General features: G+C 40.4%; 1 protein-coding gene across 7 annotated transcripts in view; it reads left to right on the plus strand.

Annotated features, from left to right (window-relative positions):
- The window catches only part of LOC129776075 (glucosamine-6-phosphate isomerase), a 31,664-nt gene extending 13,568 nt beyond the window's left edge, over positions 1-18,096 (plus strand). For 4 of the 7 annotated variants that reach the window (XM_055781470.1, XM_055781469.1, XM_055781472.1 and 1 more), the window contains 3 exons: positions 3,983-4,757; positions 16,758-17,075; positions 17,529-18,096. In XM_055781470.1, coding sequence (XP_055637445.1) covers positions 3,990-4,757; positions 16,758-16,823 — 834 coding nt within the window. In that variant the 5' untranslated portion in view covers positions 3,983-3,989 and the 3' untranslated portion in view covers positions 16,824-17,075; positions 17,529-18,096. The remainder of the gene's footprint in view (positions 1-3,982; positions 4,758-16,757; positions 17,076-17,528) is intronic. The other 3 variants (XM_055781466.1, XM_055781467.1, XM_055781468.1) reach the window with 3 other exon arrangements.
- Positions 18,097-21,600: the final 3,504 nt, after the last annotated feature.

The raw sequence follows: 21,600 nt of genomic DNA on the forward strand, positions 1-21,600 counted from the left end.
AAGCGACTTATATAAAATAACAGCGTAGTTCTACGTCAACAATGCGGTCGTATCTTGGACACAACCTCCTATAATTTTTTTGTATTAACAAGTTCTTCCGCATAGTAACTCGACGTTGATAATTCTCAAATATTTTCCTTCGTTGATCGATTTGTTTTCACATATTCACGTTGGAGAGCCTTAACCCTTCCCTTCGTTGGCCGAGGCATTTTGATTGAATGCAATAATTTTCCGTTTACTATTTTTGAAAGCCTAGACAGCCGTGGCAGTGTTCCGAGCTTTGCAATACAATTTGCTTAACCAGTGCCATAAAAATGAATCACAAATTTCTGCATAACTCGAGAACTAATCAAGCAAATGCAACCAAATTAGGCATATGGAGGTTTTAGGGAGCAATAAATGCTTTGAATATTGCAGTTCATTTGTATCTAACGTCTTGGTGTATTCATATATTGTGCAACAAACATTGTGCTTGTGATAGGGAACGCATAGCCAGGTCGTCAGTTCATTCTCTATCATAGATTTTTCTATCGAGTATATTACCATACTATAAAATGAGGCTTATTCACCAATATGAATAAACGGCGTGGAAAAGATGTGAAATCCGAAAAATCAGCCTTTTTATTCTACAATTATTCAGTAGTTTGTTTCATAAAGTTCATGATCTTGCTTATTGTTCGTAAGATATTTTCAATCGACCATTGTAATCTACCGAGAAATGGTTGAGTTATGAGCGTTCCGAAAAACAAGTAGTAAATGCATAGTTGCTCTTTTATTGATATTTCTATACAGTGCAGATGTAATACTAGCACTGAGAGACGCAAACGCAACGTTATTAACTCTTTGGCGACTGAACGAAGTGGTATAATAAACATTTCATTCGAAAGATAAAATGTCTATGATTTATATGATTGTTATTTATTGACTCGGAAAATAGTTTCATTAGTCTGAAAAATGTTTAAAAACATTGAAATCACACAAATCTGTATATAAACTGGTGCCCACTCGGAAATCTTCGTCTTTGTCAAGGCAGATGGAGAAAAAGTTTTGAATAGAGTTGTCCTCAAGAGCCCTTCTCAGGGCTAGAGACGAATTAATTGGAAACGTTGAAAGTCTATAATTTAACAAAATTAAGAAGAAAAAAAAGAAATCCATTTAGTTGTGATTGCGAAGTGACTTGAGAATGGTCTCGCTAGCTCGCCAAGCATTATGCCGGACTGAATGGGGCCGCATTTTTTGGTAAACGCAGCAGTTCTATTATTGAATTTGTGTCCAAGACACGACCACATTGTTGACGTAGAACTACGCTGTTATTTTGTTCAAGTCACCTGTTAAAAACTTCGGATATTATTTTAGAATGCTGTGAAATTTTAGAAATAACTGTTTAGTAGAATGGTTTGGGCACCCTGAAATGTTTTTTTTTTATTGTAGAATCAGTGGACGATAGTTGATTGATGATTTATTCTTGCTCTCGCAGAACAATACACAGGCTGATCGCATGTCGCACTTTGTTTCATGTCAATGAATTGAAAATTTATTTCGAACGCTATTCCGGTGGCCTTTTTCGCAATTGACATACACTCGGCTACAGGCGATTATATACTTGTTGCACCAGCACCATTATTCCACATCTCATAACTACATCAATCTTTCTTTGGCACCGAATGGAAACAACAACAATGACAATACTTGCAAATATCAAATATCATGCTACAGTGGAATCGCACCTCTAGGCATCGTTAGTACAACGATAACCAACCAGCACCAAACAACCGTTCAACGTAGCATGCATAAAGAGCCATGCGTTGGTGGCTTGAAGCGACTAATAGTATAGACATTTCTCATCATTTTGCGCTATTCTCAAAAGAAACGCTTCTGTTAGAATTACTGGCTTCGAAAAAAGCTGCATTACTTTCTCATGCTCGAGATAAACGCAGCTGTTATCCTTAGTGGAGAAAGTTCTGCTACTCGCAAGCGAAACCCAATCACATACAAAATTCTAGAACGACATTTTCTTTCTTGGTGACTAAATAAACGAAATAAAGTCTTTCTGTTAATTTAAATAACTTCGAAAAGAGTTGCATTGCTTCAATTGCTTCAAGATTAGCGCAAATGTCATCCTTGTTGAAGGCAGTTTTGCGATTGGCACGCGAACCCAAATAACTCACAACATTCCAGCACAACATTCACTATGGTTCAGCTTGATATTCCTCAAATGATTATGTGGCGCACAACCTTAATGCCTGCTTCATCATAGCGTCAGTGCGATGCATTGATGCAATGTTATTAGGTGATTGTTGCATCGCGACAGAACCAATGCACACGGGAGCAGATTCAAATGGGGTTTCATCGTAGCGAAGATGTGTTATTTGGGCATACGGGTTATGAAGCACGCACGTTATATATCGATGACTTGAAGCAACTAAATATACACACACTTATCTCCGCCTACGCTCTCCTCAACAGAAGCCCTTGCAAGTAAATTTAATGACAGTTATTTTACGTTCGGTTTGATGCCAAGGACAAAATATGTGAACGGAAGAATTATCAAACGATGATTTTATTTGCAATGCCAATTTCCCTACGCTCCATGGATTTGAAGTTTGTGTTAGGGAAACACACTCAGTCGGAACAAAAATACCCCCAATTTTCATGTGTTTGTAGTGCCGATATCCCCAAGCCTGCTTGGTTCTGATGGCTGTGTTAGGGATACCGTAAATCGGGCCAATCAAAACGAGGCAGTTAGGGCGTTTAGATAACACTTAACATTTTACAGTTATTCAATTGTTTATCTAATGAAAAATAACATTTTATTAATTGCGATAGAAGCGTAGAAATATTCCCTATCAAATGATGCAAAATTATTTCCGATCCAGTAAGAAATTATAAGCATTCGGAATCTTTCATTTTTTCCAGCATGTTCTGTGTTTAGGTTTTCAATTTACCCCCCATATACTCCGGTTAGACGTAGTCCCACGTCAAAAAATCATCAAATATACAATGAAAACGACGTTTCACATAAAATTCTCTCGAAAAAATGGCCAATGAACCCTCCACTGTATAAATTTCCCAAACGTCTCTCAGCTAATGTTAAAACATTGCTAAAATACCAATGCTCGAGAGTTTACTTTATTGGATGTTCCACTACCCAACCCACGCTCCGTTCCCATCTGAATTCAGCTGATGACTAAAGCCGTAGCTTTGACCAGAACACACAAAAACTTTACCGAAATCAAACACCAACGATGATGAAAGTTTCCCAGTCCAGGTTAATTAAATTAGCCTTTCGGCATCCTTGCGTCGGTTTCGGGATGAGAAAACTTCCCAAAGGCGCAAGAGGGAGAGAGAAACGCTTACTCGCAAAGTTTTTGTGTACACTAACCATTCACTTTGGGGACTTTGTTGTGGGCTGTCGATTCAGGCTTTATCCTATTAATTTTCTTATCAATTGTATTGCGCCGGCATAAAAGAAGCGCTTCGGACTAATTTTGTTGCCACAGTTATTCGTTATTCTGTTGCAAGTCTACTGAGCACATCGTCATCAATCAATCGAGGAACGCATCGGAGGCGATGCAGCGGAAGTGCCTGCAGGAAACGATGAGGGTCGTCCGATTAGAATTAAATTACTGTCTTAAATAGATCGAAATACATATTCGTTCGATGCCATTCAGCATGCGTTTGTGTCCGTCCGTGTGTGCTACGATTCCCACAGGGCTCATGTTTCAATTTGTCCGTCCGTTATTAATCTAATTATGGCCTCCCGTGTTGAGTGAGTCGCTCTCGCCAGTCCGCCTGATGTGATCGACCATATGTAATAATGAGCTTTGCATGGTTAATTAGCGCGCCCGGGCAAATAATAATTGGGGGAGAATTGTTGGAAGCAATTTGCCCAAAAGTCAAACTGTGGTCGAACAGTTTTAATCAACATACATTGTGTATATATTCTGAAGTGAGTTATTTTTTGTTTTTTTTCAATTAACAGAATCAACATGCGTCTCATTATCCTGGACACTGCCAGCTATGTCGGCGAGTGGTCGGCCAAGTACGTGATGAAACGTATCAATGACTTCAAACCCGGCCCGGACAAATATTTTACGCTGGGCCTACCGACTGGCTCCACGCCGCTTGGCCTCTATCGGAATCTTATCAAGTTCCACCAAGAGGGCAAAATTTCCTTCAAATACGTGAAAACCTTCAATATGGACGAATACGTTGATCTGCCGCGGGATCACCCGGAAAGCTATCACTACTTCATGTGGCACAACTTCTTCAAACACATTGACATCGACCCGGTGAATGTTCACATCCTGGACGGGAATGCACCGGACCTGGTGGCGGAGTGCAATGCCTTCGAGGATAAAATCAAGGCAGCCGGCGGGATTGAGTTGTTTATCGGTGGAATCGGACCGGACGGACATATCGCCTTCAACGAGCCCGGTTCGTCGTTGGTTTCGAGGACCCGAGTTAAAACGCTCGCTCAGGATACGCTGGAGGCGAATGCGCGCTTCTTCGGAAACGACATCAACAAGGTGCCGAAGCAGGCGCTTACCGTGGGGGTGGGGACTGTGATGGACGCGAGGGAGGTAATGATTCTAATTATTGGCGCCCACAAGGCATTCGCACTGTACAAAGCCATCGAGGAGGGAGTGAACCATATGTGGACCGTCAGTGCCTTCCAGCAGCATCCCCACACGATAATGATATGCGACGAGGACGCCACGCTGGAGCTGCGGGTTAAGACAGTGAAATATTTCAAGGTGAGTGTTTGTACTGCTAGTGATAGTCTGCTGGTCTACACTTTACTGTTTGGTGGAGGTCTATTTTCTCTTGCTAATTAATTTTCCGAAGGTGGTGATGGTTTGGCCGTGTAATGTTTATGGTTATTATTAAACTATTCTGAACTAGGGATGATAAATATATGGTTTGATATAGTTAAGCAGTTCAACACGTGTTGATGTTGTCTTCTAAAGCTAAGAGCATTTAAACTAGTATTGGGTTGGGGAAAAAGAAATGTCGTATATTGTCAATATATACATATCTTGTGTATCTTGTGATGTACTTATCGCATCGGGTCATACTATACGGCTATCCGTGCTACAAGTGTCGTTTTGACAGTGTTGTGATTGTCCTTTTCAGTCTCAAGTTACGGCGCGTCAAAGATGGAGTCCACCAAGCAAGAAATTCGCCATATTTTACGTTTTTACTACCCGCTAGGTAAAACTGCAACGAAGGCGGCCGAAAAAATTCGTGTAGTTTATGGACCCGATACTGTAACGATTCGCACAGCACAGCGTTGGTTTGATCGATTTCGTTCTGGTGTAGTGGCTGTCGAAGATACACCCCGTACTGGCTAATCGTCGTGCAAACCGATAAAATCGTTGAAATCATCCAAGTAGACCGGCATGTGAGCACTCGCTCGATTGGCCAGGAACTGGGTATAGACCATAAAACCGTTTGGAACCATTTGCAGAAGATTGGATTCCAAAAAAAGTTGGATGTATGGGTGCCACACGAGTTGACGCAAAAAAATCGTTTAGACCGAATCAACGCCTGCGATGCACTGCTGAAACGAACTCGACCCATTTTTGAAGAAGATGGTAACTGGTGATGAAAAATGGATCACGTATGACAACCTAAAGCGAAAAAAGTCGTGGTCGAAGCGCGGTGAGCCAGCCCAAACCATCACCAAGCCCGGATTGACGGGCAGGAAGGTTTTGCTGTGTGTTTGGTGGGATTGGAAGGGAATCATCCACTATGAGCTGCTTAACCATGGCCAGACCCTCAACTCGGTTCTCTATTGTGAGCAGCTTGACCGTTTGAAGCAGGCGATTGACCAGAAGCGGCCAGAAATGATCAAAAGGAATGGTGTTGTTTTCCACCAGGACAACGCTCGGCCTCACACATCTTTGATGACCCGCCAGAAGCTACGGGAGCTCGGATGGGATGTCCTATTGCACCCACTGTATAGTCCGGACCTGGCTCCAAATGATTATCATCTCTTCCGGTCCATGCAAAACGCTCTTGGTGATACTAAGTTGGCCTCAAAAGAGGCTTGCGAAAACTGGCTGTCTGAGTTTTTTGGCAATAAGGAGGGGGGTTTTATGAGGGGGGGGATAATGAAGTTGCCTTCTAAATGGCAACAAGTTTGCGAACAAAACGGCGCATATTTGACTTAAATTGGATAATTTTAAGTATGTTAAATAAAGCGTCAAATTTCGACCAGAAATACGACATTTCTTTTTCCCCAGCCCTATATTTAGATGTTCAACAATGTTCTACCTCTCAACGAGTTGAATGCAACTTATTGAAGAAAAAACAGGAAGTGGGTTATATCTATGGTATAACCGCAATGGTGACGTAGCACTATCGTTGATTCAGTGATCATTTGTTTGAAGTTGAATCTGAATCCATTCTGAATGAATGAATAAATTAATATTTGGGGGACTTCGAAAACGAGAGCGTTACGTTGAAGGTACAAGGTTTTATGCATCCAATATTGGATACGAAAATATCCTACTGATGGGGAAGAATAATCTTCAGAAGCTTTCCTGCTAATTGCCCTTGATTGAAAAATCACAGAACCAAATGTAATTGGTGACAGTGTTATATGGTTAGAAAACATTAAAATAAACTCTTTCGCTTGCATGTTATTTTCAATGCCAAGGGGAACTGGCACATTATTTTGCAGCAGCGATATCTTTCCGGATTCTTCTCGAAGTCCACCACCAGTGGTAAATGCTAACTCGATAACCACCTGTTAATTGCACTTGATTGAAAAATCACAAAACCAATTGTATTTGGTCGCAGTATTATATGGATAGAAAACGTTAAAATAAACTCTTTCGCTTGAATGTAATTTACAATTCCAAGGGGAACTGGCAGATTATTTTTCAGCAACGATCACTTCTTTCCGGATTCTTCTCGATAACCAGCAAACGTAAAGAGTTGTGCGCGTGTATATGTGTGTGTGTGTGGCGGTTGCTCCGATGTCTCAAGCGGAACCAATTTTCGATGCTGGTATTCTCTCGGTCGTCTTGTCTTCTCTTTCTGATGGATCGACTTTTCTGCGCTCCGTCACAGTGACAAACAAACTGAATGCGTTTCAGGTTAGGTCAGGACAGGTAATCGGCCTGATTCTACGCGGCGTGTGAGGTGAGATGACAATTGTCACATCACCATCACGCAACTCTCCTCACTCTATTCCTACAGTCGTTTCGGATGCCGTGAGAGGTTCATTTGATGTATGTGAGAGGATGAACAGCAAGTGACAAGGCGTTCATTCTGCTGGTTGCCAAATCTGATCAAAGATGCCACATTCGCACATGTGTTCACGAATTTGCAGACATTTAACTTTTATCACAACCTTTTATTCCTGCTGCAGGCTATTTAAAATAGTGACAAAACATTATTGATTCCATATGATAAACGAAGCTGGTCAGTATGTCAGACATTAGCACATATTTACAAATATTTCAAATTTTTATCGCATATATTTGAGAAAAAACATCTGGCATCCCAGAATTTTATTTGTTTCGCTCAGAGAGGTCAGATATTTGTTTTGCTGCAGTCAGTACCGTATCTATAGATCTGATTTAACCTGGCCTGTTGTTAGTGTATCAGGACATTCTGCCGAATTTGCAGGTATTTGATTTAGATTTGGTGAAACAGTTGATTGCATCCTGTAAAGTTTAGCATTTTTGTTTGTTTTGGTCGTAGTTGCTGCTGCTCTCTGCACTCTCAGTGTTAAATTGTTGCTCTGGCTCCGGCTCGGGCATATACCACGGCTTCTGAAATGGATATGCAGTTCGGTGACGATGACTCGCGGATAGATAGATGAAACACAAGACCCATATGATAGATATATTTTAGAGAAAATAAATAGATTTCATGAAATGAAAATAATTTCGGTGTGCTTATTCGTCCAATTGAGGAATAACAGACTCACTACCGCTTTCACAAAAAAAAACTACTTGCAATTTGTCTTTCGTACTGTGAAAATTGAAGATAAATTGAATTTATTGATACATATAATACCATTACTATCGATTCTATACGACCCAAAAAAACACTTATTATTCCTCTTCCTTTTTTCATTTGTTTTCATGCACTGTCGACACCTCAAGACATGTCGACGATTGTCACCTAGAAATCCCAGTTCATGTGACAATCGTCACGTATATTTGAGAGCGGGAATAAAGTGAGAGTTCATTCAAGTGAGATTTCTCACGGCATACGCCTGGTGGAATCGCGTGACATAAGTGACAATTGTCATCTCACCTCACACGCCACGCAGAATAAGGCCGAAGCGGCCTTTATTCCCGCTCTCAAATATACGTGACGATTGTCACATGAACTGGGATTTCTAGGTGACAATCGTCGACATGTCTTGAGGTGTCGACAGTGCATGAAAACAAATGAAAAAAGGAAGAGGAATAATAAGTGTTTTTTTGGGTCGTATAGAACCGATAGTAATGGTATTATATGTATCAATAAATTCAATTTATCTTCAATTTTCACAGTACGAAAGACAAATTGCAAGTAGTTTGTTTTTTTTGTGAAAGCGGTAGTGAGTCTGTTATTCCTCAATTGGACGAATAAGCACACCGAAATTATTGTCATTTCATGAAATCTATTTATTTTCTCTAAAATATATCTATCATATGGGTCTTGTGTTTCATCTATCTATCCGCGAGTCATCGTCACCGAACTGCATATCCATTTCAGAAGCCGTGGTATATGCCCGAGCCGGAGCCAGAGCAACAATTTAACACTGAGAGTGCAGAGAGCAGCAGCAACTACGACCAAAACAAACAAAAATGCTAAACTTTACAGGATGCAATCAACTGTTTCACCAAATCTAAATCAAATACCTGCAAATTCGGCAGAATGTCCTGATACACTAACAACAGGCCAGGTTAAATCAGATCTATAGATACGGTACTGACTGCAGCAAAACAAATATCTGACCTCTCTGAGCGAAACAAATAAAATTCTGGGATGCCAGATGTTTTTTCTCAAATATATGCGATAAAAATCTGAAATATTTGTAAATATGTGCTAATGTCTGACATACTGACCAGCTTCGTTTATCATATGGAATCAATAATGTTTTGTCACTATTTTAAATAGCCTGCAGCAGGAATAAAAGGTTATGATAAAAGTTAAATGTCTACAAATTCGTGAACACATGTGCGAATGTGGCATCTCTGATCAGATTTGGCAACCAGCAGAATGAACGCCTTGTCACTTGCTGTTCATCCTCTCACATACATCAAATGAACCTCTCACGGCATCCGAAACGACTGTAGGAATAGAGTGAGGAGAGTTGCGTGATGGTGATGTGACAATTGTCATCTCACCTCACACGCCGCGTAGAATCAGGCCGAAGGCCGAATGAATCGCTTGATCCCTCACCATCCAGCTCGTCCAGCTCGTTCAACTCGTTCAGCAACGATGTTGTCTTGTCGATGTCCTCACGATAAATGAATGCGTTTCACCACCAGAATATCGTTTAAGTATGCTTTTTGTCCGTGACTGAATCGAAAGAAGGTGTGTTTTACGATGACAATTTGGAAGGCAAACTAGAGGGGAATGAACTCTTTGAGTTTGAAACTTTCGGCGACTGAGCAATAATTAATTGAAAATTAGATGATTTTCGCGATGCGAAACATTTTCCATTGCGCGCGTAAACTGTATTCGATACGGAAATATTCTACTGATTGGGGAGAATAATCTTCAGAAGCTTTCCTGCTAATTAATTGCACTTGATTGAAAAATCACAAGACCAATATTTAAAAAAAAACTCTTCCGCATGAATGTATTTTTCAATTCCCAGGGGAACTGGCAGAATATTTTTCAGCAACGATAATATTCTTCCGGAATCTTCTCGATGCTGGATGACATTTAAACGAAACAAGTTCCGCACGTATATATATGTGCGTTTTTCGGTGCTGATACTCTCTCGGTCGTTTTCTCTTCTTCTGATGGATCGGTTTTTCTGCGCTCTCTCACAGTTCCAAACTAACTGAATGCGTTTCAGGTCAGGTAATGAATCTCTTGATCCCTCGCCGTCCAGCTCGTCCAGCACGTTCAGCTCGTTCAATAACAATGTTGTCTTGTCGATGTCCTCACGAAAAATGATTGCGTTTCATGATGATGATGTTGAATTAAAGAGGCTTTAAACTTTTCAGTTTTTTTTCGCATTGCTTAAGTATGCTTTTTGTCCGTGATTGAATCGAGAGAAGGTGTGGTTTACGATGGCAATTTAGAAGGCAAACTCGAGGGGAATGAACTCTCTGAGTATGAAAATTTCGGCGACTGAGCAATAATCGATTGAAAATTATATAATTTTCGCGGTGCGAAACATTTTGCGCGCGCATACTATATTGGATACGAAAATATCCTACAGATGGTGAAGAATAATCTTCAAAAGCTTTCCTGCTAATTACACTTGATTGAAAAATTACAAAATCAAATGTATTTGGTCAACACAGCGACCAATGGTTAGAAAACATTAAAATAAACTCTTTCGCATGAATGTATTTTTCAATTCCCAGGGAGCTGGCAGATTATTTTTCAGCAACGATTAGATCTTTCCGGAATTTTCTCGATGCTGAATGGCATCCAAACGAAAATACTCCTTTCAGTCTCCTTTGGCCTGTAAAAAACTTTTCTGAATTCTAATCCATCAAATTTGGAGCCCTGTAAAGGGCCGTTGATTATATGCTAAGCTCATATAGCACGCTCTCCTTGGATTCGACGGGCCAGCTGAATGTCCTTGGGCATGATATGACGCGTTTTGCGTGGATAGCACACAAATTAGTATCTTCGAATAGGCTTCCTGCAGCGTCATAACCGCGGAACTTTTGAAGCGCAAGTCGGTTTTGAAGTCCTGAGCAATTCCACGAACCACATGCTGCGAAGCTAGCTTGCGGATCAGCAATTCGGTCGACTTCTGATAGCGACGAATTTCACGCAAAGTTCCCGGTCGATAGCGATGTGGCTTTTTAACACACTTCCTGCGACTGGTGCGCTTATCCGAGCTGCTTTCGTGGTGCCTTACCACCGAAAGACTAACGAGCTGTCTGCTTGGTCCCTCAACAAACAAGTCCTCACGGTGCGTGAGTAGAGTAAGAAATGAACGAAAGCAAAGGAAGCGTGATATTATAAACCATAAAAGTATAAAATTTAAACCCCACCCTTATTATATTCGTAGCTTACCCTGAGGGAGAAACGAATAACATCGAAATAAGTATACAGTAAGCTTATATAATAAAGAGGGTGGGGTTTACATTTTACACTTTTATGGTTTATAATATCACGCTTCCTTTGCTTTCGTTCATTTCTTAAGTGCGATTCACATACAACATACACGTCACGTTCACGTCCCGTTACGTCAGTTATTCTACCATGTATTTTTTATGGAAACATTCACATACACCGGCAACGTAACGACCCGTCAGCATACGTTCAACGAAAACGACCGGCAGGATTTGTAGAAAAGAATAATTGACGGAGACAGACGGCTCGTTTGGTTTTTGTCTGGGCTTTGTGTCTCGACTTTTGTTTTAATTTGGTTGTACAGTAATTTACATTCAATTCGACATTAAGCTTATTGAACAGACCTGTGATACAACACGTTTAATTGGACATTTTTACTTCTAACTGGAAATTTTTGTAAACATTAAGTTAAGGCCCAAATTATGGCCCCACATTGAAAGTCGCCACCAGTCGCGAATGTCCAATTGCTGGTCAAAATCGACTCCAATGCGACACCGAGTGGTGCCTCAGTTATCGCATTATGAGTAACTTACTGTTTTTTTATGCCAACATATCTCTTAGCTCCAAATTTCGGAGTGAAAATCATTCGCGACTAGCTGAGAGAAATAGTCTATATATTATTATTGTTGAATAAGAGACGGACTACGGGGTTTAAGCATTTAAATGATTGAATTCAATGATTTTCATTGAATTTTTCAAAATTTAGAATTCATTCTAGGCATGATGATTCGAAAGAGGGCATTACGATTTAAAATTGTTGTAGGTGGCGACACCAACAATAATATTAAATAAATCATTCGTTTGACATTTGACGTGACTGTGCTGGTGGAAGCATTGACTGCATGTGTGAATTGGTGGAGACGTTGACGGAACATAGACATTCTTCTTCGCAACGTTCTATGTGAATCGCACATTACTCTACTCTCGCACCGTGAGGACTTGTTTGTTGAGGGACCAAGCAGACGGCTCGTTAGTCTTTCGATGGTAAGGCACCACGAAAGCAGCTCGGATAAGCGCCCCAGTGTGTGTTAAAAAGCCACATCACTATCGACCGGGAACTTTGCGTGAAATTCGTCGCTATCAGAAGTCGACCGAATTGCTGATCCGCAATCTACCTTTGCAGCATTTGGTTCGTGGAATTGCTCAGGACTTCAAAACCGATTTGCGCTTCCAAAGGTCCGCGGTTATGACGCTGCAGGAGGCCTATTCGAAGATACTAATTTGTGTGCTATCAACGCAAAACGCGTCATATCATGCCCAAGGACATTCAGCTGGCCCGTCGAATCCAAGGAGAGCGTGCTATATGAGCTTAGTATATAATCAACGGCCCATTTCAGGGCTCCAAGTTTGATGGATTAGAGTTCAGAAAAGTTTTTTGCAGGCCGAACTGAAATGAGCATTTAGCAAAAATCGTGGTGTCGATGATAATTCGATACCGATAGGTGCCATGGATATGGATTTCATAATGAAGAATATGAAATACATGACATGGTGTAGTGAATATTTCCCCATATCGAAGAAATCACTTTGATGAAACTGCATTATAAAATTATTTGTGTACGAATGCCGCAATCGATAGTCGACTCTAATTTGCGCTGGGTAATTTCCTCGGAGGACTCGATTGCTCCTTTGAGCATTAATAATCTCTTTCTGGCAAAACGAAGTGGTATGAATCACATTATTCGAAAGATAAAATGAAGATGTTTTCTGCCAATTTCCTTCAACCTCCAAACATCTCTTTCTCCCGTTTGTCGTTATTGCGTTCGCTAATTCTTTCTCACAACACCCATTTCTCGTTTGAGAAATTGTTGAGTAAACTTCGTTTGCCAGTGCGCGTAAAGCGGGAATTCTTTAAGATTCATTGCACCTCTAATAAATTGCCGAAAGACGTGGTCTTACTTTGATCGCTTTTGATTGAAAAATCCAAAACGAAATGTATTTGGTCGCAGCATTATATGAGTAGGAAGCAAATAATCGCTCGAAAATAACATGATTTTCGCGATGTGAAAAATTTTCCGTTTTTCATGTTATGCATCCAATATTGGATACGAAAATTATCTACTGATGGGGAAAAATAATATTCAGAAGCTTTCCTGTCAATTGCGATTGATTGAAAAATCACAAAACCAAATGTATTTGGTTGCAGTGTTGTATGGATAGAAAACATTAAATAAACTCTTTCGCATGAATGTATTCTTCAATTCCCAGGGGAACTGGTAGATTATTTTTCAGCAACGATAATAGCAACGAGAGTTCCGCGCGTGTATGTGTGTGTGGCGGCTGCTCCGATGTTTCAAGCGGAACTGTGGCATCACTCTCCTCCTGATGGATTCCCTTCTGTCCTTAAGTGCACAAACAGGCTCTTGGTGACACCGTTCATCAGCGCTTTCATGATAAACGACGTTAGCTTCATCACAACAGCGACAACATGCTCCAATCGCTGTTCAATTATAACTGAGTGGATTTACGAGCGGCGCTCGCTTATATACCGATTGGTGATTTCAATAGCCTGTTTTGAAAGCAATTTTATTGAAACAAGTTTTTGGATGAAAAAGTAACAAGTATATAACGCGTAGACATTTTATCTTTCGAATGAAGTGTTTATCATACCATTTCGTTCAGTTGTTTAGGAGCTATTAACGCTAAAATTTCGGTCTCCGGCGTAACGCTTTCGTTTTCGAAACTTTGATTTTACACCCCGGTATAGAAATGAAAGACGTAGTCCTACGTCAAAAGGTCACATGAGGGCTTTGTCCGAGACACAACCGCATAATTGACGCAGGGTTACGTAAGGCTATGTGTCGTATGCTGGATTTGTGGAAGTTTTCATTTGAATTTTAACAATTCAAAAATGCCTTCGGGCCTGCTAATTTGATGGGAGATTGATGGACATTCCTAAATGAATATTGCTACCAGATGTCGACACTGTAGCCAACCGTAGTTACTGATGTATGAAGCAACGCCGAACCGAAGAGCGACGAACGCACCCGTAACACGAACTTCGACATTTAATTTGCTACTATGGTGCTGCTCGCCCGTGTACTCGAACTACTGACACAGAGAGCTTGAGTTCGGGATAGACGTGCGCGGTGACGCTCCTCGTTTGTTATTGAGTTTCGGTCGTACATAGCGATTTTTTTCCGTTGAGAAGTGTTTACGTTTAAAAATGATTTCTTTTTCTGTTTCACTAGGGTCTAGTTTGTTGGAATTCAATTGAATTCCATGAACTTGGCACGATTGTAAAGAAATATTTTCCACATAGTGTCCATTTATTCTATCTTCGACTGTAGTGGTGACCAGGTTTGCCATAATAAATTCTGTGTTTTTGGTCTCAAAAAATCTTTTTATCTGTGTTGTTTTCTCAGAAAATCTGTATCGAATTCTGTATTAACCCTTGCGGTCGTTTGCAACAATGCAACAGTGTATCAGTTCACACATTTTCTAAACGAATTTTAATGTCCTGTGAACTTATTCGCGAACCAAAACGGTGCTACTATGAACGGTACTCAGTAGAAACAAAATTTGTAATCCATGCTTGAGGAAAGGATTAATGGAAAATTTCATGTTTTGCGCACTGTGTAGATGTAAAGAGCATTGTTCTGCATGTTCTGCATTGATTTTTGTGATACATGCGAAAGAAGAATTATAGTAAACATATTTCTAACATAAACATAAAAACATTGTTTCGGAATACTGATCAGAAGTTTGCAAAAAATAAAGGAATCTTGTTCATCTTTCATGATTTCACAAAGTTATACATCACTGCTTTTTCATGTAAAAATAATTGCGACCAGTACGACACAAATATCGAAATTTAACCGCAAATGCTGAAACCCCATTTGTATCTGTTTGCGCGTGCATTGGCCCTGTAACGATGCAAACGCGACCAAACTGGTAGGATGGTAATTTCAAAATATTCGTAGCATAAACAAGCGACTTGAATTAAACTGCAGCGTATTTCTACGTCAACAATGCGGTCGTGTCTTGAACACAACCTCCTATCATTTTTTCCTGTAGTCCCGTAGTTTTTTCCTGCAATTCCGTTGGTTACTGGTAGCTATAGTTCGGGTTTCCTCACGAATGAGGTCATCTGCTGTTGCTAGAAGATTCTCTAGTAATTTGTACACTCTTCTGCCGATGCATGTGCAATACCACTGTTGGACTGTCCAGAGCTAAGTAGACATGGAAAGATGGATTCATGAATCGCTGCCCGTAAAAACTCCGTCCCGTTGTACCTCTCGGCGAGCTCCCCGTTATCCAACACCTAAAATCCATAAAAATCCGTTACAAGCACTAATTACCGTAATATGCTCTGAGGGAACATGAGAGAAAAAGGTGAGCTGAGGGGGAGATGCGATATTGCACTGGTCTTTTTTACACGGGTACCGCGTTAATTGGAAAATTTGCGTAGAAAAAAACCGCGTTAATTGGAAAATCCGCGTAAAAAAAAACCTCGTAGAAAACAGCGCAAAACAAAACGCGTGCTTTCTAATCTGATAAAGATAAGACTTTCGAGACAAACTATGGTTCCGAACTTGAAAGTCGCCACCACACGTCGATACTGTACATCTGTCATCGCGGATATTAGTGCTGCTACTATGTTGCCGCTTCTCCAACGGAAAAGTTAAATATAACTATACGTATTAAATAGCTGGAGAAAAACACAGGGGTGGAGCTTGTGACGCAATATTTCGTTTCTCTTCAGGCTACTATGTGCCAGCAGCTTTAAGAGAGAAAAGAAGAGACAGCACTCACAACCTCGTGCCTCTGTTGTTTTCGTTGTGTTATTTTTCATATTTCTTTTGGATAGAATGATATGGATAGTTATGCCGTTACTCTAGTTGTTTTTTTTGGTCGATACAATTCGATGTGTGCAACTTGAGCCAACCAAAACGTTGGATTTAACGCGTTCAGATAATGCCTGATACTTTACAATTATTCATTTGTTTATCTCAAAGAAAAATAAACTTTATTTGCTGTGATAGATGCGTAGAAATTTTTTTAATCAATTGATACAAAAATCATTGCGATCTATAAGGATATCGTCAAGTTATAAGCGATCCAAATCTATCATTATTTCCTACACTTCCAGTGTTTAGATTTTATTTTTATTCCCCATTACTTTCTGGTAGATGTAGTCCTACATCAAAAAAGTCTGCATAGGAAATTTATAAAACAAATGAAACCATTCGTGCAAATCTTTTAAACCTAGTGAGCTTGAAAAACATGATTGAAGAACAAGAATATCTGACCTGTATAATATAATTAGATTAACAAAGAAAATTAGGTTCTTAACGTAAACCAAATTCTATGGTGGTGGTGTCAGTTATCATGCAAAATTCTCATCTATTTTTCTCATCAATGGATAACTTTTCTGCTTTCTGAGCTCGGTTGTGAATACAACTTCCGATGAAATTACGATTCAATATAAATCACTGATACCTGGTCGTACGTGGTATTGTGCAAACCATTCTCAGGCCCTCAGCACCGTCCATCACAAGCTGATCGAAGAGGACGTTAAGGACGTGAGGCAGCTGAAGTAAGGCGAAGGCAACCGATAAATCCCGGGCAGACACCTTCGCCACACCCCCAAACAAACACAAGAAACACGAAGCTTTGACTTCTTATTAGATATTTGTAAAACGACAACTACTCTTTCTATTATCAACCATCCATCATCACCAGTTCGATTAGAAGTAACAGTTTTTGTTGGTATTCGGATTACTGTGAGAACACGTGTATCACCTGGGTAATTTCCATCACATGCTTAACGTCAAACGAGCCAACATCAAACGGTAAATACGACTAGTGCTAGTATATCTGATTTTGGGAAATACTGTGGCGAATGGGTCGAATTGAGGACTGATCAAAATACATTCACGAAATGAAAAGTACTCAATCGGTGCTGAAATATGTTCCACAGATTTGACCCGTCCTCTCATTCAACCCTATCTAACATCCACTCATTATATCCGTATAACCAAACCACAACCCGCCCACCTTTCCTAGCATGGTTCCTAGGGATGGTTCCTGAACGAGAAGAGAACTAGCTAAAGGTCAACCTGGGTACGGATCGATAGTAAATTTACGATGTTTGTTACTACCATAATACAACACCGGTGCGGGACAGAACACACTATAGAACCTTTTCTATTATTGAATAGCCCTAAAACCACGTTCCGTATCGTTTTCGATTGCCGTTTGCTCTAAATTAAAACAAAAACATGTTTTCGACCCAACGCAAATAGGATTGTTACGTTCTGGCTTCCGCTAGTGGCGATCTTGACGCCGCCACCCGACCCAACTGATGTGAGAATCTGCGAGAAGAGCGAGAAGGAGGACCCGTCAGCTGGAGAAGATTGACCTCTACCACTTCCACCTGTTTCCATTTTTGCACACCCAACCGTCCGGTCCCATCCCTGTATGTCCGTTTGTCAGCAGTTTGTGGATGTGCCAGATGAAAATTTACTGCCGCCCCCCGATTTCCCACTAATCACACTACAGTATTAATTAATAAGTGTCCAACCGTGCGTTGGAATGATCGTTTCTTTCACCCACACAGACCCTGTACGATGTTCACTCGAAGCTGATTGAGGGCACGTAAGACGATGATTTGCTGGCTGGCTGGTGGAAGGCTTGCCAAAAATCTAACTTCCCACGTGTGCGCGTTTGTTTTTTTTTATTTGTCAGTCATTGCAATCCAAAGGGCGTAAGTAATGTATTTTGTTTGTTTCAAGTGTTCCTAGCAAAACGCAACAAAGAACAGAGAAAAATCTTCAGATGATGTGGTAATACAAATTTATATATTTTTATAAAGTGGACTTTTTGAATCTCTAATAGAACCCAAAGAAAGCGCCTTGAAAATCTCTTGCATAGTTTTACACTGATTTTGATGACACGCAACATTTTTCACCATCAGGGGGCGGTAAATCACTCTTGCCACTCACTCTAGATCGATTTTACACTTTCAGCAGGGATGTGACAGATGTCGGCGAACGAAGTGTTGGAATTTAGGGACACATCCGGCAAACGACGGTACGGCAGAAGGAAATTTTCGGTACCACAACCTTCGTCAAGTGGTAATTTTCTCTAATCGCAGCACTCATTCGCAACTCTGCCATTTAGCTGTGAAACAGAAACAGTTGTACTTGCTGCTCCGAAGAATGATAACAATTACCAGCTTCTAGACTGCCCATGTTTGTATAGGAGACGTAAACGATAAAATGAACAAAATCGACTTTTTCGCCGTTTTGCATTCTACACAATGTAATACGTTTGCATTTGAGCAATTTTGAAAAAAACGTTTTTCCAAATGGAAAAAAATAAGTTTTAATCCGCAAAATCTAGGCCTTCATTCTGCCGACAATATTCTTCAAGTGGACAGATTATTTCATTGGAAATTTGCATGGTTATGCTTGTAGACAAAAAACAACAAAATTACGTTTTCCCCACACTAATTGTGTTGGTGATTACGTCTCCTAAACATTCCCATAATGGTTATCACGATAATACGTATACGCAATAGGCCAAACAATGGGTTGAAAGCAACGAAAAAACATTTTTTGAATTTGTTTTCCACTAGAAGACTATTTTTATATCCAAGTCATGAATTGTCTCAGCTTCCTCCGGGGTACATGAAAATGGTGATTTCGAAAAAGAAATTTTTGATGCCAAATGTCTGAAAATGGCATGAAATGTCGAGATTTACAGTTATCTAAAAAAACAAAATTGTCAAAAATTGATCCGTCTATAAAACCGACTGAGTGACAAAAATCCAATTTTTGACAAAAATTTTTTTTCGAGATGATAGTAAATCTCGACGTTTTGTGTAATTATAAGACGTTTGACATAAATTTCCTATACTCCTCCATTGGGTGATTTTTCGGTTTTCAAAATACTCCAATTTTATCGTAGCGACACTAGTAAATAAAGTTCGATTGAGCTAATATTTTGCGTTGGGTATTTTATCGTGTAAATCAACATTTCGTACGAAGTGCCATATGAAAAATCGAGATGCCCATTTCCATTGGCACTCCAAACTATACGTTTCGCCTCGTATTCCGAAAAAAAGACCCAGAGTGTCGATTTTTGACAAAAAGAATTTTCAAGTAGTCATCTCGACGTCGATTTTGTGGCATTTTTCATCAAAAAAAAAACATTCAATTAAACTCTTTCACATGAATATATTTTGAAAATTCCCAAAGGAACTGGCAGATTATTTTCCAGCAATGATTAGATCTTTCCGGAACTTTCTCGATGCTGAATGGCATCCTAACGGAAAGAGTTCTGCGCGTGTATGTGTCGATCCTTCGCCGTCCACCTCCTCCAGCACGTTAGGCAACGATGTTGTCTTGTCGATGTCCTCACGAAAAATGAATGTGTCTCACCACCAGAATATCGCTTAAGTATGCTTTTTGTGTGTGATTGAATCGAGAGAAGGTGTGGTTTACGATGGCAATTTGGAAGGCAAACTAGAGGGGAATGAACTCTCGGAGCTCGGAACTTTCGGCGACTGAGCAATAATCGATTGCGGGCGCATACAATATTGGATACGAAAATATCCTACTGATGGGGAAGAATAATCTTCTGAAGCTATCCTGTTAATTGCGATTGATTGAAAAACCACAAAACAAATGTATTTGGTCACAGTGTTCTGGATTTGGTCCTCGATACTGGAAGCCCACCAGTGGTTAATGCCAACTCGATAACCACCTGTTAATAGCCGCGCGTGTATGTGTGTGTAGCGATGTCTTCCCAGGGAACCGTTTGTGGCATCACTCTCCTCCTGATAGATTCCCTTCTGGCCTAGGGTGCACAAACAGGCTCTTGGTGACACCGTTCATCCGCGCTTTCATGATAAACGAAGAGCTTCACCGCAACAGCGACAACATGCTCCAATCGCTGTTCAATTAGAACTGAGTGGATTTCCGAGCGCCGCTCGCTTATATACCGATTGGTGATTTCGATAGCCTGTTTTGAAAGCAATTTTAAGACTATTGAAACAAGTTTTTGGATCAAAAAGTAACAAGTATATAACGCGTAGACATTTTATCTTTCGAATGAAGTGTTTATCATACCATTTCGTTCAGTTGTTTAGGAGCTATTAACGCTCAAAATCTCGGTCTCCGGCGTAACGCTTTCGTTTTCGAAACTTTGATTTTACACCCCGGTATAGAAATGAAAGACGTAGTCCTACGTCAAAAATTCTTGAGTGATTATTCGATTTTCAAGAAACACAAACTTCGACCGCTTTGCACCACTCTCCCTGAGGTCCAATTGAGCTGAAATTTTGCATAGTTTGTTTTTTCGAGGTGATAAAATTTTTTTATGGGGTACCTTTTTGAAATTCGAGACGACGATTTTTATTGGTAACATACACTCAATTAAACCAATTAAATCTGTAATATAATTTTTTTTTAAATTTTTTTTCATCGATTTCAGTATTTTTTATTAATAACATAATGTATTTTCTTCAAAAAAATGTCAGTGAATGTTTGAGTAAGGGCCGTCTGCTGTTCGACGCAACTTTGTCGCGATGCTCTCACAAGAACGTTGTACGGCACTTACGTCCATTTTCCGGATTCAATTCCGGATTCAATTCCGGATTCTTGTAGTCAGTTGCTTCGTGTCCTTGGCCCTCCAATTGTTTTTATACACTAGGGCACTGAGTGAGCCAAAGAAATTTTCTATTGGGCGGCACTGGGGCAAGTTTGTTGGGTTACGATCTTTCGGCACGAACGGTATCTTTTTCTCCTCAAGATACGCCAGCGTCTTCTTGGCGTAATGGGAAGACGCCTTGTCCGGCCAGAAGACGTACTTCCCATCCGCGTGATGCTCGTTCAGGAACGGCAGCAAGATTTTATCGAGGCACTCTTCTCGATAGATTTGTTGGTTGATTGCCAGACCGCTCGGCTTAAACCAAGGCTTTGAAATGCCTCGGTCGGAAATGGCGATGTACAACATAACCTTTTTTTTCAAACTTGTGCTCGAACTTGTATTTCACTTCAGGCGGTGTGGATGACTTGTCGCTGGAGTAGTAATTATCATTTCCTGCAATATGCGTTTTGGACAGCGGAAAATAGCTTTCGTCGTCCAGAACGAAAGACGTCCCGCGGTATTTTTTGTTCATCCACCGACACTGTGATTTAACCGTCTCAATCTGCACCTCCGTGTACTCCGGCGACCTCGTCTTCTTCCTGCAGACGATTCCTTCCATCTTGAGGGTCCGATGGATCAATACGTGGGAGCAGCCATATTTCCGACCGGCGTCACGCAGGCTGGTTGCGTCCTTGTTGTCAAACAGCTTCTTTAACGATGTCT

The sequence above is a fragment of the Toxorhynchites rutilus genome, chromosome 3, assembly GCF_029784135.1.
Source record: "Toxorhynchites rutilus septentrionalis strain SRP chromosome 3, ASM2978413v1, whole genome shotgun sequence".
Taxonomy (NCBI): domain Eukaryota; kingdom Metazoa; phylum Arthropoda; class Insecta; order Diptera; family Culicidae; genus Toxorhynchites; species Toxorhynchites rutilus.